This window comes from Zea mays, chromosome 6, assembly GCF_902167145.1.
Source record: "Zea mays cultivar B73 chromosome 6, Zm-B73-REFERENCE-NAM-5.0, whole genome shotgun sequence".
NCBI lineage: Eukaryota > Viridiplantae > Streptophyta > Magnoliopsida > Poales > Poaceae > Zea > Zea mays.
Window position 1 is genome coordinate 75,374,657 of NC_050101.1, and position 26,372 is coordinate 75,401,028.

The window sequence follows — 26,372 nt, forward strand, 5'->3', positions numbered from 1 at the left end:
CCCCTCACGCCCACCAAATCCCGAATCCCACCACCGCCTTCTATCGCCCCCACCCCGGCTCCCAGATCGCGGCGGCACACATAATGGCCGCCTCGCCGTCGCTGCACGCCGTGGCGCACCGGGGGCCCTCCCTGACCGCCCTCCTCTTCCTCGTCGCCGCGATGGTGTTGGTTCCCCCTGCGGCGGCCGAGATCCGGGAGACCGCAATCCGGGCCGACCCGCGGAGCATCATCCCGCTGGATGAATTCGGCTTCTCCCACTCGGGCGTGCTGGAGCTCAACGTCTCCGGCATCGCCTTCGACCCGCAGGCCTCCGCGGAGCTGGACCTCTCCCAGCTCGGCTTCTTCCTCTCCACGCTCGACGCCTGGGTCCACGTCCTCCGCCAGCTCCAGGACCTCGACGTCACCTGCGCGCTCCAGTCCGAGCTCGTCAAGCTCGCCTTCTCTTTCGACCGCCTCCGCCCGCCCTCCAACCCCGCCGGCGTCGAGGTCGCTCGCTCCTCCTCCTTCTCCACCGCCTTCCGCGTCTCCGAGCCCGGCCAGTACACGCTCGTCTTCGCCAACTGCCTCGGCGGCGGCCTCAAGGTTGACATGGACGTCCGCTCTGCCATGTACAACGTCGACCCGGCAACCGGGGAGCGCCAGTACCTCTCCGCGGGGGCCTCCGCGCTGCCCTCCTTCTACTTCCTCTTCTGCCTCGCCTACGCTGGCCTCGCCGCTGCCTGGGTCGCCATCCTCCTCCGCAAGCGGGCCGCCGTATTCCGGATCCACTACTTCATGCTCGCCGTGCTCGTGCTCAAGGCGCTCAACCTCCTCGCCGAGGCCGAGGACAAGTCATGCATCGAGCGCACCGGCACCGCCCACGGCTGGGACGTGCTATTCTACATCTTCAGCTTCCTCAAGGGGATCTCGCTCTTCACGCTCATAGTGCTCATCGGCACCGGCTGGTCCTTCCTCAAGCCCTACCTGGCCGACCGAGAGAAGAAGGTGCTTATGGTGGTCATCCCCCTGCAGGTCGTAGCTAACATCGCGCAGGTGGTGATTGACGAATCTGGACCCTATGCCCGGGACTGGGTCACCTGGAAGCAGATTTTCTTGCTGGTCGATGTGGTCTGCTGCTGTGCTGTGCTCTTCCCGATTGTGTGGTCCATTAAGAACCTCCGGGAGGCTGCTCGCTTGGACGGGAAGGCTGCGGTGAACCTCATGAAGCTCACCCTCTTCCGCCAGTACTATGTGGTGGTCATCTGCTACATTTACTTCACGCGGGTCGTGGTGTATGCCCTACAGACCATCACCTCGTACCGGTACCTGTGGACTAGCGTCGTGGCCGGGGAGCTTGTGACGCTCGCGTTCTATGTCTTTACTGGGTACAAGTTCCGGCCTGAGGTGCATAACCCATACTTCGCCATTGACGATGAGGAAGAGGAGGCTGCAGCTGAGACGCTAAAGTTGGATGATGAATTCGAGCTATGAGGGGTTAGGAATTGGAATCACCTCCATGGCAGTTTTAATATTGGTGTTGTATGCCCCAGCACAGGACAAGTGGCATAAACTGGTATCTAGTCCGTATCCTTTTGTTTATCCTTTTGAGTTGGCTACACTTGGTCTTACTGTAATTGGGTATGGACAAGAATCCTGTGTGTGTTCAGCAATACAGCTTGGCTTTGCCTTAAATTTTGTACACAATCACTGAGATGAGCAGATTCGGTTCTAGATGTTCACTTTGTTTACACACTTAAAAGTGATCTTATGACACTGAATGTACTTCTGACTTCTGACTATCTGAGTTCGGATTTGCTCAAGTTCATCTCTATACTTTCACTACGATCTTATGGTATAGGAACCCCTACATTTTAAGAGGCGGAGAACATGTTGACTTAATATTCAAGTGTGATGTTTCCTATATTTGCTACTTCACTCGGAAAACCAAGATCCCGTTGCCACAGAATCACCTAGAGGGAGTTTCAGATGGTGTTTGAATTGTGTAATTTGCATTAGAGCTTGTTTGGAACAATGGGGTTTGCTCTACAAACTTCTAGGATTTTACAAGGATTTGGAATTTGGATCTCAGTTCCCAATTCCAAACAGAGCCTTAGTGTCATGACTCATGTCACCTAGTCACATGTCTCTTGGTGCGCCCCCTTCTTGTTGCACATGTATGGAATATTATGATGGACGTTTCACATTAAAGGCTGGCTTGCATACTTTGGCATTTTGAATCTTAATGGTGCGTAATTTATGAAGAGTACACGAAAGAAACTTGCCCACTTTCATCAGTTTATATAATTTGGCATATCTAGGACCGCGGAGAGGGCACATCAGAAGTTCAGAGTTTTGACTTAGGCTGAGATGTTAAGACCTTCCCATTTTTAGAAACAGGTTCAATGGTCCCACTTTTCTCGTTAGCCTAGTAAAAAACACTTAGGGCTAGTTTAGGAACTCCATTTTTTCCCAAGAGATTCTTATTTTCCCAAGGAAAAATGAACTAATTTCCCTTGGGAAAATGAAAATCCCTTGGTAAAATGGGGTTTCCAAATTAGCCCTTATTGTAAATTTTGAATTTAGTTTGTTGCTACTTCATTATTATTCCTTTTTGTTACTGTTACTGCTGACTTGAAGTTGATCTGTGCTTTGTATAAAAGTATCTCATATTGTACATCTGATGGGAATTGAATGTTCAAAATCCTTCTCTTCTTGACCCTGTGACCCTAGAGTTCTCCTCATTCTTTTAGTGGCCTGATATATTTTCAAGACCTGATCATTTGACTGGGTGCCTCTTTATCATTCTTTACTACTATACTCACTTTGTAGTTTGAAGATTCTGTTGAAGCATAGCATATTAGAAGAAAGAACAAAGTTGCATCAATGTTTGAACTGGGATGTGTTTTCAAATTCGAGTTACAATTGTTGTACTTCCCCAGGCGGTAGAGAAAAGCAGGTGCATACTTGACAATGATAGATTGTTACCACTTGCTAGATAACTAGAACAATGTTCTGTGTTTCAACTAGTTTATCGTGGTCTACATAATTACACAAGGTAGTTCTTTTCGTCGTCAAATATGCCATTAAGTTCTGTCAGCTGCCAACTCCTAGCTTCAGAATTCTGGAATGACGACTGAGAACCTTTGAACATCTTCTTAATTTGGTCCTTTCTTTTGGATTGGATTCCATTGATGGGCCGTTTCATTTTTTTTATCAGCAACATTTAAATTTTGTTGAATTTTTTTTTATCTGCAAGACCATTTTAGAAGTTTTGTCTTAAATATGATTAATGCAAACAAAACTTGGTACTTACTATTTGGATTTATGAGTTTTTCATCTCCCGTTTGTGACACTGGATTTAGTATTAAACTTGGGGTGTATGGCCAGTAAATTCATTCCCCTCTGCACAGATTCAATGGGCTTGTCCATTTGCCTGGCCCAGTCTTGCATGTGCTCTTGGGCTCTTGGCAGCTTAATATCAGATCTGATATTAAACCTGTACTGACGCCTGATTGATAAGATATGAATTCACTGATTTTAGTTACACTGACTGAACAAGGAAGGTTGTAGCCCCACCCCCACCCCCCTTAATATGTTCTAGTTCTGTGTTCTTAGTTGTTGTTTGTGAGCATAATGACTGTAATATACATCTACAGCTGTAAGTGCTAATGTTAAAATATTTATTTGTTTGTGTCTTAATGCTAGCTGTATTGCTTTGGATCTGCAAAAGGAGACATAGAAACAAGTGAAGTCAGAGTCATAGAAGTCAACTAAAACGTTCAGTCAATGGAGGAACAGTGTAACTATGGCCTGAAAGGGTTCTGATTTTGAGCCATGGCGATGTCTATCGAGATGCAATGCTGCTTGCTTATCCATCTACGCTTGCAGTCAAGTTTGATCACTTTCATGGTTTGGGTAAGCGCTGTGGTTACTTCGTATTGAAACTTAGTGCTTGGTTACAGCAAGCTCCATGGTTATAAAGTATTTACATCGACTTATCTGCCCTGTAACTTGTAAAAGCAAGTGTGTCTCTATCGTGCTTGCTGGTACAAACCTTACTGACTCTTGATTATAATAGAAGTTCGTTATGGCGTGTAAACAGGTCATAACGGTGGAAGCACTGAGTTCTGGTCACTAGCATTGTGGAGCAACTTTGCAAGTGGATGGAGCCATGCATGCTAAAAGGGCATCCTCTGTCACAGTTCGCCTAGCAAATGATTTCCTTTCAGTTGTGTTGACATCAAATCACAGGGGATGCACGCACTCCCATCCAGGTTAGTGCCTTGAGCTTATTTGGCGTTGAAAACTTGCATGCTTCCTTATCGTGGAGAGCCATGCTGCTAAAATAAATCGAGGTTGCTTTTGCTGTGCGGTTGGTAAGTTGGTTTGTGGGTGCTCTTCTAGAGCCCCTACCTGTTGGCTTGGCCATATATGTGTTACGGGGGGCAATTGTAAATCCTCGTGGCCTTGTTTGGATACCCTAGTATTCACCTCAATCCACATGGGGTGAGGTTGCAATCCACCTCAACCCATGTGGATTGAGGTGAATACTAGGGTTTACACTCCAATCCACCTCACCCCACGTGGATTGAGGTGAATATTAGGGTATCCAAACAAAAACAAGGCCTGCATGGGTTACTCCTTTACCTTTTCTTTCCCTGTTGTGCTACTGCTTGGTTCATGAATGGCTCTGGTACGGGTCGTAATCCGATTCCCAGAATGTGCTGTCTTGATATGCACTTGTTGGGCGAGCACGTCTGCACTGGGAGTGGGAGTTGGTCTGAGCCCTGGGTTGCAAGTTGGACGGACGATCTTGACAGCCTGCACCTAGGCTTCTGCTGATGGAAGCGGCCACTTGGCCTGCTGTGGGTGTCATGCCCGGTAGTGAGCTGGAGAAGCCTGCCATGCAGTGGGAGCTGTCCGCTTCATGGGAAGAAAGGAAAAAAAGGTGACACTCAAGTTATGTCCCTGTAGCTACATTCTTGCAATTGCAAAGCGGACTACAGTACTGCCCAGAATCTGAAATTTTGAATCCTTCAGCGCTGGCAGCTGCAGCACCTCTAGATTAGCACGGCAGTGTCCGAGTCACTTCAGCATTCAGAAAAGCGAGGAACAGATCAGTCCCTTTGGCTTTGCTGCTCTGCCAAGCTAGATGGTTGTAGAGCGCCCGGGATCTAAGGCTGTACAGTATATTGTTGTTAGTTAACCAAGGCGCTTGATCCATTGAACGCACGCAGATTTTTTTCATGGAGACACTGCAACAGCAGGCTACACGTGTGATCTGGGGCAGTTCCATTGAAGCTTCAGGTTGAGGCATTGCCTAGATCTGGGGCGACCACTAGTGATGGACACCGTTGCGATGGCCCATGATCATGCAGGATGGAGTATTTGGTATCGTGGCCGTTTGGTGAGATCTGATGGGGTTGGAAAGAAAGGAACAGGCACTTGGATATGGCCAGGCAGGAGCAAGGAACGAAGGCTGGGGCTGGTGATCTTTGCCTCTTCGTATATTCAGACAAATTAAAGGTGCCGAAACTTGTCTTGGAGGTGCTGTTACCTGACACTGAGCTCCATCAGTTTCCCGCCCAAACCATGCAGGAACTGACTTGTTTCTCCCCTGTAAATTGTACAGTCGCAGCGTGTGGGCGTCAAGTGCCCGGCTGAGCAGCGGAGCGTGGCTGGGACCTGGGAGTCAGGTTCGTTCGTTCTGGCGCCTCCTTTTCTGTTTTCCCCACAGTTTGGGCAGCATGAAAACAAACAGAAAAATGGGACCCAAGCAACGTACATACTATGAGATGAGCAATCATTCCAGGAACATAATGCGAGGTCTCGTCCGTTGATGCTCTTTCATGTCCCCGACCTACTACCTAGCGGCAGTACTAGTAAGCTGGCGCGTGCGAGCGTCGCCGCTGGTGCATGGCAATTGGCATGGGCGCAAAACTAAAAAAAAAGGAGACGCCCGAGCTCCCGGGCAACTGAACTGCGCGCCATGGAGCCAACGGCAGGGCAGGGCAGCGCGGCGTCGACGCATGGCGCCGGGTGCTCGCCGCAGTGATGATTGCATGCCGAGAAAGAATCCCAGCCCCCTTTTCGGCCATGGCCATGCACGAGTTGGGGGGCCGTTAGCGCGCGCGCGTGCGTGCATGATGCCATCCTGATGCCACTACTTTGTCATATATAGCTGGGAAAGATTATCACTCTAACAAATCTAATTAAATAGACTCCTGAGGACTAATTTGAGCTACGCCTTTGTGTTTTAAATATATAGCAGAATGATTAAAAAATGCTACTAGTCAAAATATGGCAGGTCCAGCAGCAAGGGGAACCGAATAACATGGCAATCATCGTGGGACCAATTGTTCGTTGGTGCCTGAAAGTAGAGAGTAGTGTTGGTCTACTCTCAAATGACGCGTTGATCGTCGTGTCTGATCTCACTGATGGAGTAGCCCGAGATCTTCCACATGCCCGCGTAAAAGCAGGTTTCCACGGCTTTGGCCAGACGGAGTGCACCCCATGATGATGTCCTTTGGTAATCTATGATGCACATGAAGACTGGAGAACCTACGTGCGGTCAGTGAGCGAGTGAGGACCGGTACGTAGACCTTTGTTTCTGAAAACGAAAAAGGCAAACCGCCCCCCCCCCCCCCCCCCCCCTGCCGTGTGCAATCTCTAGTAAACTACTTACTGGTCACTAGAGCAGAGTACATGACCATCACGCATCTGAAGCTGCTAGCTACCAGTGATCATACGAACAAAGAAAAGGACAGCGCGGACGACAGGCCCGCCTGCCCCGTTCTCTTCCATGCATGCAGGGCAGGGTAGCGTAGCGCATCAGTTAGTTGCGAAGCAAAGCAAAGCAAAGCGTCCGCAGTGGAATACGTCTCCTTCCTTACCGGGCCAAGTGTTGTGTTGGTTGCTTGCCGACCTGTGGCGTACAGTACGCCTTTCAAGTTTGAACACGTACACGCGCTGGACGTACGCTACTTCCCCAGGCGGGGGCGGCATCCATCCATCCATCCAGAGTCACTAACATTGGTGTCAGATTATTCCCTACGTTAATCCCGAACGACCCCCACCGAGAAATCGAATTCGCCGGACAGGTGGCGCGGCAAGTGTATCCTTCTTTCCTCAGCAAGCGCTCTCTGGGTAATTAGCGAGAGCTAATTAACGGGCCACTACGCTCGCTCTCGCTCTAGAACGAATCATCGGCGAATAAGACCACCGCTATAATTACGTCGCCGGGTGGTGCATGCTTTGACAAATCAGTTGTAACGGTGCGCGCACTACGCTCGCGCCAGCGTAAACCGCGCGCGTTCGTCCACGTACGTACGTACGCACGCCGCACGGTCTTTTAATCGTCTAGAACGAGCCAGACAGGAGGCCGCCGTCCACCGCCACGCACTGAAGCACGCACGTCGTACGCCCGGGTGACACGGCGACGCCGGCGAGAGCTTCCCCGCCTTCTCGCCGGACGGACAAACATACCGCGACGGCGCAAAAAAAAAAAAAATCAAACGCAGGTTTCGTCGCTAGCAGTAGCAGGCAGCGGCCGGCCACATGGCGAATGATCTGGCGCCGGGACCCAGGGTCCAGGTGCGAGGCGGTGGTGGTGAGCGTCCACGACGTGCGTGCCGCCGTCTTCTGTGGCGATCGACGTGACGTGCTCGCTGCTTTCAGATGCTGTGTCGTCGTTGGTGTCTGTCTGGGATCCAGCTAGCGCCAAGCGGGGCCTACTAGGCCGGCCGCTACCCCGGCCTACCGCCGTCGGTAACCGGCCGGAAGCCGCGCGCCGCCTCCTGCTCCGCCCGCGCTCTCGTCGGTCACCAACTGTGTTTCCTTTTTCGATCGACGTCACAGGGTGGGTCACTGTGGCAGTAGCGTTCTCTTATCCCGAGGCAGCAGGGACGTCACAGGGTGGATCGCGACGACGGACGTCGGACGGACGGCTGAAGAATCTACGCACGTAGCGCGCTACCTGATCTGCCGACTACAGTCGTCGTCGGCTCGGCGAGGAGGAGGGCGGATGGATGGATGGAAGGATAGTAACCGCTCAGTAAAAAAATTTAAAACAAATCCGCGTCAATCGATCGATCGGGGTGGTCGCTCGCATCCGCTGGCCGGCCGGTAGTCGAGACGATCACCCGTCGAATCATGGAATCCCTCGCCTTTTTCCGGGAGAAAAAAAACAAAAGCTCCGTCATGCCATCCACGCGCGACATATATATCATGCATGGCCCATACATACATGCATGCATGCATATGATTATATCCAGGGCACCAATAGAAGACAAGTTTGTTTACGCGAGGAATTCTTTTTAGCTTACCTTACGTATTACCCGTATTATTTTCTTCTTCCTCTGTTATTATATATTTGAATATCGAGCACCCTGCTCTGCTACTTATTTCTCTCTCTCCATATCCTTCTAAGGCCTTAGGACGGACTCGTTTGGTTATAGTTATAGGAGATTAATTGAGGAGGATTAGTTAGCTAGCTAGCTAGGCGTTAACATTCAAGCCAACATCTTGCATGCGTTACTCTTGGATCAAGAGCACATAATAGATGGCTAGCCTTTTGCCGAAGCACTACAACCTTTTGTGTGTGTGCTTATTAGGAAAGTCCATACTCTCGTCGTCCCGAAAAATCTAATAAGAACTAGAGACTTTCTCTCTCTTGCCTTGAGAAAGGGGAGGATAAGATTCGACAGAATTCAATTAACGCCCCGTTTGGATCACTGGAATTGAATTTCATTCTAATAATAGTAATTTAGACATATATCAATTAAGCTAATTTGCTTTTATGCAAAATATATTTGTATACTATTATTAGCAAGATATCAGAGATATTTATGTGCTACATTTTTACTATATAGGAGTGGGACGAATAGTGTCATGTAAGTTACAGAGTAGAAACAAATTCTACTAATGCATAAAATCATTTCCTATCCTCCACCTTATAAATTTGAGATAGGTTTATATCTAAACTTTGGAAAGTGGTGGAATGCCAAATTCTAAACTAAATAAGTTACTTTATTGAGTGAATTCTAATTTCTTTAAAATGAAGGGATCCAAACGCCCCGTAATATTAATTAGGCTTGGTGGACGGGGACGAATAGTAATGTTAGTTTTTTAGTTCAAATTATAAACAGGACTATTCATAAGTAATGTTAGTTTTTTTTAAAAAAAAACCAAGGCGGACGACGGGGAAGTAAACAAACGGGCAAGGCAGCCATCGGCGTTGGGCTCCCCGTCGCCATCGATATCGGCGCTCAGATCGCAGGACGGCGGCCACATCGCGCAGTGGCGGGGCGACACAACTCGGCGCTCCCCATCGCTCGTACAGCCCGGCCGGTACAGTGCGCTTGCACACACCCGGTCGGTCAAAGTAACCCGCGTGTCTAATCACGCGTTAATAATCCCACTGTTTAAGTCGATCGTGCCCGTACTGTTTGATCGGTCCTCCAGACGAACTGGTTTGCAGCTTGCTTGCTTCAGAAATGAGAAATGCATATATTCATGCATGCATTGGTGCTCCGTGCTCGATAGTGCAGACGACGAGTTTACTTACATATATACGTGAGAGCTGATGTGGCCTAGCGGTTTTGTTTCGTCATCGATCCAGGTCAGACGGACAACAAGCGCGCGGCGGCGATCGAAGCTAGCTGTACGTGCTAGCCCGGCAGATCGGAAGCGACCGACCGAGAGAAGAACACGTCCACGCGCGGCGCGGGAATTGACGTGCCTCCAAACACGTCGGGGAGCTAGAGCGAGCTACCTAGGACGGCTTGTCGCACAAGCCTCGCCTCGCCTCGTCGTCGCCGTCGCCCGCTTGGTTCAGGGGGTGTTTGGTTTTAGAGACTAATTTTTAGTCTCTCCAATTTATTCCACTTTAGTTACTAAATTGTCAAATATGGAAACTAAAATAGAGTAATAGTTTCCATATTTTGCAATTTATAGACTAAAGTGGAATAAAATGGAGGGACTAAAAATTAGTCCCTAGTAACCAAACACTACCTCAGTCGCTCTCGACCGTCGGACCCTCCAAGCACGTACCGCCATGCCGACGCGCGCGCACCGCACGCACGTACGTACGTCGACCCCGTCCGATCCGTCGTCCGGGCGGCAGGTTGTTGCGGGGGCGATCGACGGGCGACTCGACTCGCGGGCAACTGTTTGATCCGCGCGATCCGAGCTGAGGGCGACGGCCCAGATCGTCGGAGCAGTGCAGCGCAGTGTGTACATGCATGCATGCACGCACGGACACGACGCCGGGGCGGGCGACGGCGACGCGCGCCACGCTGACGGCCGGGACCGGACGGTCGGTCGGTTGGTGCCAGCCGGCCGGCAGCTACTAGCCCGGTCCGCGCCGGATCGATCGCCGATATATTGTTCCGTTCCACTCGCGCGCTCGCTTTGTACGCACCATGCAATTATGCATGCGTACGTGGCGCTCGTGTGTGCACTGATCCGATCAATAAGATGTGATAAATCAACTTATTACATTCTGTTGGGGGCCTTCGGCTTCCGAAGGTCCTCAAAAACGTGATTTGACAATGTTTTCCAAGTATGCGAACAGGTATCTTCGGAATCAGGTTGCGGGTATACAAAAACATGGTCAACACGAAGCTTTACTGAAATAAAAGACGATCATGACGAAGGATGAAACGATCACAAAGTTGTGTACAGAAGAGCTTCGGCATGACAGCAGAAAGGGGAAACCGACTTAAAGATGAAAAGCCAAATTATACCTCGAAGAATTACTATAGAGTTATTGATAAAAGTAAAGGGCATTAATGTAATTTTACACGGGCTGCGTCTCGTGCCTATAAATAGATGAACAATACTCCCGTACTGTTCACGCTGACTTGACATTAGCATCACGCTTGTACTCTTACTTTCCTTCAAGCCGAAGGTACATTTGTAATTTGTTGTTGTTTATATAAGTAAAATAAATAGAAATAAATTAATAATAATGTTCAAAGTGATCATGTTATTTTCCGTGTTTTGTGTATAAATCTCTTTATCTTTTATTATGATTATGAAGGTGTGACCTTCATAACCTTCGTCCAACATCCATTATATCCAAAGGGAAATAATGCTTCGAAGGACGAAGGGCTTTGATATTTAACATTTTATGTTGCCTTGTTCTTAATTCGTAGCATTTGAGAACAAGTCCCCATCATTGGCGCCCACCTCCGGTGAACTCACTTCCATTTCTTGAGCTTTTGAACATCTTCGGCAAGCATCACCTTCGTCATGCCGCCGAAAAAAGCTTCAGCGACAGGGGCTGCCACTCTGCAGCCGCTGGACCCCAATCAGGACGTCCTTTCTCTTAGGTAGGCCCGAAGCCAGAAGAGGAAGGCCACCAGTCCAACGCCTCCAGAGGACGACTTGGACCAGGAAATCCAAAACCTGGAGATGCCCCAACAACAGGTGCAACGAAAGAAGGAGAAGATAGCTCGTCTAGCTGACCTTCAGAGGCAGATAGATGAAGCTTCGGAAGAGGTTCGTCATCTTGTTCAGGATGACCAGAACCGAAGGCCTCCGCGTAGAGAGCTTCATCAGGAGGGCTTTTACAATGACGACGACTGGTATGAAGATTTCCATCATGGAAATTTTGCTTTTGATGATGCTTCTCCTCTATCAACAGAATTGCAGGCTACACCATGGCCCCAGTCTTACAAGCCACCTCAGCTCCCCATGTACGACGGTCATTCAGACCCGAAGCAATTCTTGATGAGCTATGAAGCAACTATATCTTCGTATGGTGGCAACACTGCAGTCATGGCGAAGTCTTTTGTCATGGCTGTCAAGAGTGTCGCTCAAACCTGGTACTCCTCTCTTCGGCCAGGAACAATCACCTCATGGCAGAAGCTGAAGGATATGTTGCTAACCAGCTTCCAAGGGTTTCAGACGAAGCCGGTCACTGCTCAAGCTTTATTTCAGTGTATCCAGGACCACGAAGAATACCTTCAGGCGTATGTCCGAAGGTTCCTGCGTCTGAGGGCACAAGCACCAACAGTGCCCAATGAAATTGTCATTGAGGCCATGATTAAGGGACTTCGGCCGGGACCTTCAGCGCAATACTTTGCCAGGAAGCCACCTCAAACGTTGGAGAAGCTGCTCCAGAAGATGGACGAGTATATTCAAGCTAACAATGATTTCCGCCAAAAAAGAGAGGAAGCATTCAGGTTCTCTGAAATGACCAGGGGCTTCGGAGGAAGATTTCATCCGAGGCACGTCAGATCAATTCACAACTCTACTCAGAGTGATGATAGAGGGAGCCAACAACAAAGGCCACAATACTCTTCGCAAGCTTCGGGGAAGCAGCAAAGCTCTGTTCGACCGCCAGCACCAAGGGGCAGAGGCGCTAGGGGCTTCGGGGGAAGATTTGGGGATCAGCCAAGAAGAATTTACTGCCTATTCTGTGGTGAAGACAAGGGCCATACCACCAGGATGTGCCATGTTACCATCCAGAAGCAAAAGGAGATAGCAGAAGCTGCAGCACAACAGAGTCAGCCGAAGCAGGTCATGCACACTGCTTCGTACCATTCGCCTTACATTCCAGAATATGTAGGCAATCACCCTGTAGCTTCTGTTGCTTCGGCAAGTCAACCTCAAGCATCTTGGCAACAGCCTCCACCGCCACCACCAACGCAGCGAGGTCAGCAGCCAGAAGGGAGTCAGCACACTCACCTTCAGCGGGACTTCAAAGAGGAGTCCGAAGCTCGCACAGTCAATAGCACTGTGCCAGAGTCGAAGCACATTTACTGAAGATATCCTACCTCGACATCAGTCTTTTTCGCATTTTCACATTCAGTATTACTTTCTTGTTAATAAGGAACAATTATAGGAAGTCTAAATGTCTTTTATCATTTTTCAATTTCTTGTAACAGTTTCGCCTTTTGCCATAATGAAAATATATCTTCTCCATAGGCTTGAGTCGCCAAAGCATAAGAATTTATGGTGGCACGAAGGACCTTTGAATTATCAAAAATTTGTTCTAAGGAACACAGTGCAATTTATTCGAAGCAGTAAAAAGTCGTTCCTAAGGGAGCGCAGTGTAAGTTTTCTGAGCCTACAGCGAAAAATAAGCGCTGATTCCGCTGAAAGTAAAAGGCGAAGAAGCTCCTAAGGGAGGCTTACAGCGAAAAATAAACGCTGATTCCGCTGAAAGTAAAAGGCGAAGAAGCTCCTAAGGGAGGCTTACAGCGAAAAATAAACGCTGATTTCGCTGAAGTAAAAGGCGAAGAAGCTCCTAAGGAAGGCTTACAGCGAAAAGTCAGCGCTGATATAAAAAGATTGTGTGCTCTATTGCAGGGATGTGTGTGTATCTTCGGCACAAATATCATTTTGCATAACATAACATCATCACATCATTTTGCATAACATAAGCATCATACAACATATTGCATGTGGAACAAGAAGGGGATACAGTATTGATCTTCGGAGAATGTTTTCAAAAAGAGAAAATCGTGCTAAGGCACAAGATAAATTGAGAAGAAGTGTAGCTTCATTAGAGAGACAACATAAAACTTTTTTATAGCCTCAGAGAATGTTTTCACGAAGCTTGGATATTCTTCATCAGAGAAGTATGGAAATTCTTGTGACATATAAAAGATTTTCTTCACGAAGCATGAAAAGAAGGGAAGGTGTTTTTTCGCCGAAGGCTCAAAAAACGGTATGTATGCAAAATTTCATGCATCGTAAAGAATTGAACCATAAATAGATTATATATTACATTCAAAGTTACAAAGTATTACACATGTCACATTCCAAATGTTTTTACAATAGCATTTAATCTTCCCTAAGAACTACTTCTGCAGCTTCGTTCAGTAGTTGATCGACAACCTTGTCCATGATGGCTTCGGCCATTTTTCTAATTTCATCGTCCCCCTTTGGGTGGGAGCCCGGAGATGCCTCAGCAGGTTCTGATGGAGGAGAAGATACGGCTATATTACTATTACAAACCGCGAACAAAGTCTGGAATAAAAAATTACAACAGAATAAAAACCACTAGTTAATACCTATTTGCCCTTCGGGCTCTGCGCTTTTCTCAGCAGCCTCTGCTACCTTTCTAGTATCATGAATGCCTTTTTCGCTTTTTTGAATGATTTCTTGAGCCATTTCTCGGCCGCCATTGTCCCAGATGTCGGTGAAAAATTTTCCACCAACCAAGCTTGCTTCAGCCGAAGGGTCCTTTATATCTTCGGAAGACAAGGCAGTTTCGGATTGCGCTAAAGATTTTACATGATCACAGCCTTTTCTTTCCAAAACAGTAGCAATCCTCCTGGCGCCTGAAAAAGCACATATGTCTCCACGGCTATTCAAGATTTCCTCGAAGGCCTCGGCTTCATGACTAATCCATTCAATCGGGCCTTCTGGATTCCCCCTTGTGAAATTTTCTTCGCTAGAGAATGCGCCAATGTTGGCGAAGCTGGATTGTATCTTTTTAACACACTCTATGGATTTATCATAGCACTTTTTCTTGGAAGCACGAAGCTCTTCAACATTTATTTCCAAATGATTTGCCCATTGATCACTAAGTTCTCGTTTTGTTTCTTCAAGTATGCGTTCTTCATTAGCTCTGGCCAGCTGTTTCCGAAGATCCTGAATTTCGCGTTTTTGGGCTTCAGCTTGAGCCTTAGAGGTAGCTTCGTATTCCTTTATTTTATCCACCAGTGTAAGCAGAATTTTATCTTTTTCCAAAGCTTCGTTCCTCAGCTTAATAACCTCTGTTCGTAGGTTGTTGAAAGCAATATTATAGCTCTCGTCTTCGGCATTCTTTTGCGCTCTCAAAGCGTTGTTCAGTATTAAACCTTATATGAAAAAAGAATTAGTATAAGAATAAAAGAATGATTCAAAAAATTGTAAATTTCTAAATATACAATTCTCATACCTTCAGACTATTATATGCAAGGCTATCCGCAAGATCATGCTTCGTCATAGCGCAGAGCCCAGCTTCAAGCTTCGGGAACCCCATACTTCTAGCCATCTCCCGGTAGACAGATAATTCTTTGTTGTCTGGGAGGCAGTATAAGAAGTCATCTTCATCTGTGCTGTTGAATACTAAGGCCCCTTTCGGATACTTCAGCTCTCGGGCATAGTGATTAGCTTCAAAAATCTCTTCTTCAGATAATTTCTTCCCCGAAGCATGTCGTATAATATAATCATGTATTTTAGAAGATGCTTCGGGGGCAGCAGTGCCAGTTTCTTCACTCAAAATTTGTTTCGCCATTTCTGTTTTTTCAGCTTCCAAGGATTTCACCTTGGCAGACTCTGAAGGCCCGGCTTCAGTGTCAGTCTGTGGCTTTAAAGCTTCGGGGTCAAAGGATTCTGTGTCCACTTCGGAAGTTTTAGCAATTTTCTTCGGAGTTGTGCTTGAAGATTTGATTGTCTCTAAAACATCTAGCACATTAACCATCCTTTTTCTTTTAGGGGTCACTGCTGTACCCTTATGGCTTTTTGTTGCCTCAGTTTTTGCCGAAGGACTCAAGACTTCTGATGTCTTTACTTCTTCAGCCCTCGTTTCTTTAGCTTTCGTTTCTTCTATTTTTTTTCAGTCACTGGCACTTCGGCCAGCCCTTCAATATTTGGCAGGGGAGCTGTCTCTTTAGCTTCACTGGCCGAAGGAGTCCCACCGACAAATGCAGGCACTGTGGCCGGTTCAATATAACGTGGCCGGTGTGTGAGAACTTTTACCTTTCTCCTCTTCGGCGCCAGCTCAATATAACGTGGCCGAAGGAGCGGCTGGAGCAGTTTCCTTCGCCGAAGATGTATTCTTTCTTTTTTCACCCCGCGCTGGATAACGGTAGTCGGGGTAGACAAACCCAATTGCATCGAATACTCGATTGAGCCTCTTCCTCTTTCGGCCTCCGAAGGCCGCTGATAATGCAGTATCTTCGGCCTTTGAGTATACACCAAGTAATTCATCACTGATGGCCTCAATACTTTTCAACCAGTCATCATCTGGCTCAACGAATTTATCTCCGTATTTAAATGTGTATTTCAACCTGACTAGTCCACCTTCGTCAGTTTCTTTAATGGTCTCCTGCGGCATTTCCCATTTTTCCACAAGTGGCCATACTCTGAAGGCAATATGTTCTTGGACCAAATCCCTTGTCCCAATAAAAGAGCAAACAACACCGAAGGGTCTCTGGCATTCTTCGGCTGCTTCACTCATTTCCACCTTCGGCCTCCGCAGGCCGAAGCGTTGCCAGATGGGACGCATAATGATCCTTTTTATATCTTCTCGTGATTTCAAGTCATTCTTCACGTAAAACCATTCCGTCATCTAGTCGCCAGGCCACCTCTTTCGAAAGGTCGGCATGGGGCAGCTTGACCCAGACCGGGAGTCGAAGCTGTAGCAGCCAAAATTGTTGTGATACTGTTCCTTACCCCAGGGTTTTGTCTCGTACAACAATTCATGTATGTTGCAGAAACTTTTCGCATTAGGTTCCAAGCCTTGGCTTCTCATGGCCCACACGAAGATATTCATCCTTATGATTGCTTCGGGGGTAAGTTGGTGAAGGTAGATTTCAAATATCTTCAGTACCTCTACAACAAAACTGCTTAAGGGAAATCGAAGTCCAGCTTTCAAGAAGCTTCGGAATACCACGACTTCATTTTCCTCAGGAGTCGGATAAGTCTTCTCTCCTTCATTAGCCCTCACAACGGACAAGTCCCGGAAATATCTGCCCCTCATGTTGACAAGATGATTTTCTTTAATGCTTGATTTACCAAAAACCGCATGGCTTGGTCGCCAAGGTCGATCTTCGGAGTCTTCACCACCACTATCCACATCATAACTGTCACTGTCACCAGTATCTTCAGATAAACCCTCCAAAATTTCTTTAGTAATCTTCTCTGTATTAGTCTTCGACATTGATTGAAGAAAACCCAGATGCATCTCCTCAGAAAGACTTAGCTTCGAATCACCAACAACTTTTTTATCTTCAGACATCCTTGCAAACGCTGAGAAAGTGCTCTCGAAACCGAAGCTTAAAAATCTAAAAGGCCAAGCAAGTGTTGTTGCGCGCAGGCTAAAAGTTGGGTGAGTAAAAGCAGTTGGCAAGAGAGCGTGCCAAATAAACACGTGATGAGCTCTTATTTATACACCTAGTGCGTTGAAAACGGGAGGGTCCCGCTTGTCAAAGACTGTTGCTATTCTAGCAAAGAGAAGGTGTTTTTTCGGACCTTCGGCTTAAGGCCTTCGTCCATATCGCAATATGAATTTATCATTACAGCAAATTAATATTGCGAGGGGCTACTGTTGGGGGCCTTCGGCTTCCGAAGGTCCTCAAAAACGTGATTTGACAATGTTTTCCAAGTATGCGAGCAGGTATCTTCGGAATCAGGTTGCGGGTATACAAGCATGGTCAAGACGAAGCTTGACTGAAATAAAAGACGATCATGACGAAGGATGAAACGATCACAAAGCTGTGTACAGAAGAGCTTCGGCATGACAGCAGAAAGGAGAAACCGACTTAAAGATGAAAAGCCAAATTAGACCTCGAAGAATTACTATAAAGTTATTGATAAAAGTAAAGGGCATTAATGTAATTTTACACGGGCTGCGTCCCGTGCCTATAAATAGATGAACAGTACTCCCGTACTGTTCACGCTGACTTGACATTAGCATCACGCTTGTACCCTTACTTTCCTTCAAGCCGAAGGTACATTTGTAATTTGTTGTTGTTTATATAAGTAAAATAAATAGAAATAAATTAATAATAATGTTCAAAGTGATCATGTTATTTTCCGTGTTTTGTGTATAAATCTCTCTTATATTTTATTATGCTTATGAAGGTGTGACCTTCATAACCTTCGTCCAACATCCATTATATCCAAAGGGAAATAATGCTTCGAAGGACGAAGGGCTTTGATATTTAACATTTTATATTGGCTTGTTCTTAATTCGTAGCATTTGAGAACAAGTCCCCAACACATTCCATAAACCAAACAAAAAATAAAGAGTAAATATATAATGTCATAATGGACCACATACTTGCTCATTGCTTAAACCAAACAAATTACGCCCCGTTTGAATCATTGGAATTGAATTCCATTCTAATAATAATAATTTAGACATATATTAATTAAGCTAATTTGGTTTTATACAAAATATATTTGTATACTATTGTTAGCAAGATATCTGAGATATTTATGTGCTACATTTTTACTGTAGAAGAGTGAGACAAAGAGTGTCATGTAATTTACAAATTAGAAACAAATTCTACTTATGCATAAAATTATTTCCCATCCTCCACCTCATGAATTTGAGATAGGCTTATATCTTAATTTTGGAAAGTGGTGGAATGCCAAATTCAAAACTAAATAAGTTATTTTATTAAATGAATTCTAATTCTTCTAAAATAAAGGGATCCAAACGGCCCGTTATAGTAATTGTCCATCCGCACCCATTGTCCATCCGCACCCTCTCCAGCCACGGTTCCACTCCGAGCTGTGTACCTTGCCGCCTCTCATGAGACAATTTTCTGTCTCAACTAGCAAAAGCTTCCAACCCAATACTAGCTAGCTTTTTATGGTTTCAAAGGAATTTTTCCTCTTTTTTTAATTATTTTCAAATAATTATCGCCTTACACAGTGCCACATCAAATACGCGCTTTGCGCCTTTGCCTGTCTGTGTGTCTCTTAGCTCCGTCCTAGCGAGCTCCACCGTGTCCGTGGCCCTGCCTCTTCTCATGAGATATTTTCAATCCAATCCGGAGGAAAAAGAAAAAGGTTCCCAACCTAACTTAGAGCATCTCCGATAAGAGCACTAAACAAGATTCTATTTTGAAATATAGAACTCTTAGACCAACAAAAACATGCTCTAACACTGAATCTATTTTTTAAAAAATCATCAAACGATTATAAGGCTCGGTTCTCAGATTCCAAATATAATACCTCATCCTCATTTAATTTATAACTATTCCTAAACTGTTTATTTCTTAAATAACATGATTTATTTCCTAACAATGTGATATAGGGCTCAACTGTTTGAACTGCAAACGTTTTTATGGCTCTAAACACTTTTAAATCATGTCCTGTTTTAATTTTGAAGACTCAAATATATGATTTTTCTTGTTAGAGATGCTCTTAGAAGGCTATTCTGAGCAAAAATCAAAACCATCTCTACATATTGTTTAATAAAGAAACACCCTACGTATCATCGTCGAGATGGCAAAAACTTTTCAACTTAACCTAACTTAAAGTTTTCCAAATTCACATTCCATCTAATTGATTATTCGCATCGTCTAATCTCGAACCATCGTATGCGATGACTTTATGCAAGCATATGTTTGGTTGCCTGCATGTGATAGACGTGGACTGCATGAGTAGATGCAAAATAAGTTATTTTATAGCTATTTTCCTGTATCCGCTGATACGATAGAAAAGCTGGCTAGGCTCGCGCGCACCCGGCCAGCCATCCAATCAGCCCGATTGCAAATTTCCAAGCTTAACCAGAGCAACTTTTGAAAACTTCCAACCCAACTTTTCTGATATCACATTATAGTTTCAATAAACAAAAACCGTCCCCATGTACCTCTACTCCTAGATCGACCATTCTCGTAAGAAAATTTCAATGTGATCGAAGGTTTTTGAGAGAAAAAAACATCAATCCTAAGTTACAACTAAACCATACTCAAACATGTGGTTCCACTGCAATGGTGTATAAGGCTGTCTCAAGGAGCCTACTCATCCCGTCTTATAGCTCATTTGTTATTTTAAATTTCACTATATAAACAATGCAGTATACACAGTGTTTTGTACGACCTCATAAGCCTGTCCGCAGCGCATGCCGCCGCTCGCTCCCTCCCCTCCGTATGCCGGCTACAGGAGCCAAAAATCGCTGCAGCACTGCCCCCTAGCAGGGCTCTTACGTGGAGATCCACTTCTCTCTCCCCCTCGTTCTGGCGTGCGTGTGGCTACCCTCCAAACACTGTTGGCGTGGGCCCGCTTCCAATTATTAGTAGAAGAAAAATTAATAGTAGATGAAAAGTAGATATAAAAAATGATATTTTATATTTGTAGTGGGGTATAGGGGAGTATTTAGGGGAACCGTTGCGAGAGATAAAAAAGTAGGGGATAAACTATTGATGATGTGACCCAAAAGAGTGATATAGAGGGAGAATTTTAGAAGGAACCGCTACGGATAGTCTAATGGTGTCAAATATGCCATTTATCCCATTCCCCCTCATAATCCCACTCATCAATCTCATTCCACGACATCCCCGAACCAATTAATGCAAGCACACGCTAAATCACAGGCGAATAAGGACTGAGCTGGATCCGCCGCGCTAAACCTCCTTACCATGCTTTCCCATGCCTTTTCTAATTGATTTATTTGAAAAAACAAAATTGAACCCAAAAACGTGAACTGTTTTATAATGAGTTGATGATTCGGAACCTTTCAAATCTCAGCAATGACCTAGTGTCCTCAAGCAATGCCAATGTTACAAGCTACTACGGCTATGTGTACTGAACTCTATATATGGCGATGGCGCATGGGAGACAAATAATATCAGCAGGATATATAACAATTAAGCCGCTAGCCTTATTATGATGTAATTCCAGTGAAAATTCCAGCAGATTATTAAGCGTCCATTAATTTGCCACTTGATGTATATATTTTGTATACGTCAGGAAAGGCCAGTACAAAGATGATGATGACGATACGTCGTCCTTGTGTTTTTTTATTAATTACCTTAATTGGCGAATTTTTGGACTAATTAAATAAAATACTAGTTGCAAGTAGGAAAAGTCAGCACCTGTTGTTCTCACGTGTGATGACTAATCCGGGGGCGATCACTGTCAAGAGACGATCTATTTCTTCTGTTGATTGATGGATAGATCGGTTGAGCTAGCGGTGGTGTAGTCCACATCGATCTCGATTTCCTTGCGCTCTTTTTATTTGCACGTCGTGGAAAAAAAGCGAAGGCGGAGACAAATCTGCGCACGAAAAAAGAAAGATTAAGTGATGAACACTACAACTGAACTAACCGATCGAGAGCTAGTAGGCAGCAGCTAGCAACAACAACGGAAAAAACATGCACGCTCGTGAGTGAGCTTAGTGAGAACAATGTGTGTTTATCGTTTCGCTGAACAAGTCAAATAAGCTATATACACCACCGCAATCTGGCTCTTTGACGAGAACTCGAAGCTTTGTCGAGTGCTTTTTATCGGACACCGGCAAAGAAATCTTTACCGAGCGCCATACTCGGCATACTAGTCATACTCTCGATAACGAGCACGTTTACCGAGAGTAGGACACTCAACACAGACAGATACTCGACAAAGACCTCTTTGCCGAGTATCAATCGCTCGGCGAAAGGCGACGCTCGACAAAGTGTCCTCAGTAGCCGTCTATAGCTGACAGCCGTTAATTTTGCCGAACGTCAGGTGTTGGTACTCGGCAAATAAGTTACTTTACCAAGTGTTGCCAAAACAACACTCGGCAAAGGGCCGTCAATAGCCGTCTATAGTTGACGGCCGTTAAATTTGCCGAGCGTCAGCCGTTGGCTCTCGGCAAAAAACTATTTTGCGAGTGCCTACATTGGACACTCGGTAAAGTATATTTTTTTCTCAACCAAACTTTTTTGTGGTTTGTTTCTACACTATGTAGATTTACATGTTCCATTTTGGTATAATTATAAAAGTGTTTTCTATGACTATTAGATTTTGTTCGTTTAATTGAATTTCCTCGAATAATTCAAATTTGAACTGCAAGTCACTCAAAATATGAAAAACCATGAATGTAAAAATAATATTCATGTTATTTAGCACAAGTTACGACCGATTTTAGGAGCAGACCAAAATTTTCGAGCACCATGGTCATGAAACATGACCGCAAACTTGCCTGCCCAGTTGTTTAAAAATTGTATAAAACACAAACAAAGTCAGAAAATCATGAAACTTATCCACATGTCATGATATCATATGTAGAGGCTGTGATAAAAAATTAAAAATGTTTTGTGAAAATTGTCACACAGTGTGTAGAAACCTAAGTGTACTACACATGAAATCATAGGACTTCAATGTAGACTGGCTAGGTTTCTACACACAGCGCATGTCACTCGGCGGGCACTCGGCACAGGCTCTGTTGCCATCACCTGGAGCCGTGACGACGATATTTCTTTGCCGAGTATCGAGTGACACTCGGCAACGTCTTTGCCGAGTGTCCGATAAAAAGTACTCGATAAAGAAACTGTTGTCAATGTACAATCATCAAGCCTTCTTTCCCAAGTGTCAAGATGTTGCCGGGTGTTTTCTAGGCTTTAAGACACTCAACAAATAAGCTATTTTCGGTAGTGATATATATATATATACTAGGTGTATGCCCGTGCGTTGCTACGGAGTCAGCATATACTGGTAAGATGCAATGAGATGTAGAAGCACTATGATAAAATACATTGATGTGCAAAAACAATTATTGTTATTCTATACTTTTGTTAGTTACCACTACCGGAATCCGTGGTTTTGCCGAGTGCTCAACACTTTGCCGAGTGCCACGCTCGGCAACGTCTAGCTCTCGGCAAAGAATGTTTTTACTGAGAGCAGGACTCTCGGTAAACAATTACACTCGACAAAGACACCTTTGTCGAGTGCTAAACACTTGTCGAAGACAGCTCTCGGCAAAGGGTCGTCAGCAGCCGTCTACAACTGACAGCCGTTAGCTTTTGCCGAGCGCCAAGGGTGGGCACTCGACAAAGATACTTCTTTGCTTATCTTTGCCGAGTGTCCACCAGCTGGCACTCGACAGAGAAGGCTTTGCCGAGTGTCATTTCTGGATGCTCGGCAAAGTATTTTTTTATTTTTTTCTTTTCCCAACCAAATTTTTTGTGGTATGTTCCTACACTATGTAGACCTACATGTACCACTTTGGGATAATTATTAACAGTGTTTTCTATAACTAATGGATTTAGTTCGTTTATTTGAATTTCTTCGGAAAATTCACATTTGAACTGCAAGTCACTCGAAACTTGGAAAACCGTGCATGCAAAAAAGATATCCATGCTATTTAGCATAAGTTACGACCGATTTCAGGAGCGGACCGGAAACTTTGAGCACCATGCTCACTGAACATGGCCGTGAACTTGCCATCCAGCTGTTTAAAAATTGTATAAAACATAAACAAAGTCAGAAAATCATGAAACTTGTCCACGTGTCATAATATCATATGTAGAGGCTGTGATAAAAGTTTGATAATGTTTCGAGAAAGTTGTTAGACACTATGTGTAGAAACCTAGGAGAACTACACATGAAATCATAGAGTTTCAATGTAGTTCTCCTAGGTTTCTACACATAGTGTCTCACAACTTTCTCGAAACATTATCAAATTTTTATCACAGCCTTTACATATGATATCATGACATGTGGACAAGTTTCATGATTTTTTGACTTTATTTGTGCTTTATACAATTTTTAAACAGCTGGATGGCAAGTTCACGACCATGTTCAGTGAGCATGGTGCTCGAAGTTTATGGTCCGCTCCTGAAATCGGTCGTAACTTGTGCTAAATAGCATGGATATCATTTTGGCATGCACGATTTTCCAAGTTTCGAGTGACTTACAGTTCAAATGTGATTTTTTCGAAGAAATTCAAATAAATGAACTAAATCCATTACTTATAGAAAACACTGTTATAATTGTCCCAAAATGGTACATGTAGGTCTACATAGTGTAGGAACATACCACAAAAAGTTTGGTTGGCAAAAGAAAAAATAAAATATATACTTTGCCGAGTGTCCAGAAATGACACTCGGTGAAAGGGAAATAGGGTTAACTTTTTCCCACAATTAATTTTGGTGGTTGAATGCCCAACACAAATAATGGAGTAACTAGTTTGCTCTAGAATATATGTTCCACAGGTGCATAAAGGTTCAACAAAAACCAATAAACAATCAAGATAGGGTTCAAATTCAAAGGAGCAAAGAAACCGAGTGTGCCTTGGTCTGGCGCACCGGACAATGTCGGTGCACCAGGGCCGTACAGGATTAAACTAGCCACTCTCGGGTTTCTTAGAGGCGCGCTCCGCTATAATTCACTGGACTGTCCGGTGTGCCACCGGACTGTCCGGTGCACCAGTGGAGCAATGGCTATCCAATGCAACGGTCGACTACAACATACACCCTGCAACGCTATAGTGCGTGAACAGTGCGCGCAGAAGTCAGAGCAATCATTAGAGGTGCATCAGATAGTCAACAGTACCTGTCCGGTGTGGCATCGAACTGTCCGGTGCCACTAGAAGACAAAGCCTCCAACGGTCACAAGCTCCAGAACCCTAACGATTGGGTGACGTGGCTGGCGCACCGGATAGTGTCCGGTGGCGCACCGGACTGTCCGGTGCGCCCATCGACAACAGCCACCCCAACGGTTGTTTGGTGGTTGAGGGCTATAAATACCCCCCAACCACCACCACTCCAACCATCCAAGCATTCCACACATTGCATTCAATACAAGAGCAATAGACTTCACTCCAAGACACAAATCAAAGCGATCGATCCACTCAAAGTCCCAAATTCAACTCTAGCGCATTAGGACTTGTGAGAGGATCACTTGTGTTTCTTGTTGCTCTTGTTTGCTTGGTTGGCTTTCTTTTCTTTCTCACTTCTTACTCTCAAGTGCTTTGTAAGCAAGGCAAGAGACACCAATTGTGTGGTGGTCCTTGCGGGGTCTAAGTGACCCGTGAGATTAAGAAAGAAGGCTCACTCGGTCTAGGTGACCGTTTGAGAGAGGGAAAGGGTTGAAAGAGACCCGGTCTTTGTGACCACCTCAATGGGGACTAGGTTATTTAGAACTGAACCTCAGTAAAACAAATCACCATGTTCATCCGCTTTATTTCTTGGTTGATTTGTTTCCCCCTCTCTCCCGGACTCGAATTTAATTCTAACGCTAACCCCGGCTTGTAGTTTTAAGTTGTAAATTTCAGATTATGCCTATTCCCCCCCTCTAGGCGACTTTCAATTGGTATCAGAGCCCGGTACTTCATTAGAGTCTAACCGCTCGAAGTGATGTCGGGATATCACGCCAAGAGGGAGATCGTGACCGGCGACAAGCCCACAAGCCCGGGGAGAACCCACTCACGGGAGTCCGACCATAAGCATAAGGAGGAATCCTCTTCCTCCAACAAGACCCATCGGAGAGGCAACAAGAAGAAGAAGATGAAGAAAGTGGTCTACTACGAGACCGACTCTTTGTCGCCCTCCACATCCGGCTCCGACTCGTCGTCCGTCGCTTCTAAGCGCCATGAGCGCAAGAAGTATAGTAAGATGCCCCTCCGCTATCCCCGCATTTCTAAACGCACTCCATTACTTTCCATTCCTTTAGGCAAACCATCATATTTTGATGGTGAGGATTATTCTATGTGGAGTGATAAAATGAGGTATCATCTAACCTCACTCCACAAAAGCGTATAGGATATTGTTGAGTATGGAGCGCAAGTAACGAAGGTAGGGGACAAGGACTATGACTCGGACGAGGCCGACCAAATTCGGCACTTTAACTCCTAAGCCACAACTATACTCCTCGCCTCCTTGTGTCGAGAGGAGTATAATAAGGTGCAAGGGTTAAAGATGGCCAAAGAAATTTGGGACGTCCTCAAGACGGCGCATGAAGGGGACGAGGTGACCAAGATCACCAAAAGAGAAACGATCGAGGGGGAGCTCGGTTGATTCATCCTCAACCAAGGAGAGGAGCCACAAGCCATGTACAACCGGCTCAAGACCTTGGTGAATCAAGTGCGCAACCTCGGGAGCACCAAGTGGGATGACCATGAAATGGTCAAGGTTATTCTAAGATCCCTTATTTTTCGCAATCCTATTCAAGTACAATTAATTCGTAGGGATCCTAGATATAAATTAATGTCTGCCAAGGAAGTGATAGGAAAGTTTGTGAGCTTTGAACTAATGGTCAAAGGCTCCAAACACATCGTCAACTTGGAGCAAGGCGCCACCTCCACACTCGAGGTGCAACCCGTTGCATTCAAGGCGACAGAAGAAGAAAAGGAGTCTACACCAAGTAGGCTTCCCATCGACTCCTTCAAGCTTGACAACAAGGAAATGGCGCTCATCATCAGGAGTTTTCGCCAAATCCTCAAGCAAAGGAGGGGGAAGGACTACAAACCCCGCTCCAAGAGGGTGTGCTACAAATGTGGTAAGCCCGGTCATTTTATCGCTAAATGTCCTATGTCTAGTGATAGTGACAGGGGCGACGACAAGAAAGGGAAGAAGAAGGAAAATAAGGGATACTACAAGAAGAAGGGCGGCGATGCCCACATGTGTCGGGAATGAGACTCCGACGAGAGCTCTGCCGACTCATCCTCCGACGAGGACGCTGCCAACATTGTCGTCAACAAAGGCCTCCTCTTCCCCAACATCGGCCATAAGTGCT

General features: G+C 45.5%; 1 protein-coding gene across 1 annotated transcript; it reads left to right on the forward strand.

Moving 5' to 3' along the window:
- Positions 1–67: 67 nt before the first annotated feature.
- On the forward strand, positions 68–1,751 carry LOC100272987 (uncharacterized). The gene has a single exon (NM_001147438.1). The coding sequence runs from the start codon at positions 84–86 to the stop codon at positions 1,470–1,472; it is 1,389 nt and encodes a 462-aa protein (NP_001140910.1). The 5' UTR covers positions 68–83; the 3' UTR covers positions 1,473–1,751.
- Positions 1,752–26,372: the final 24,621 nt, after the last annotated feature.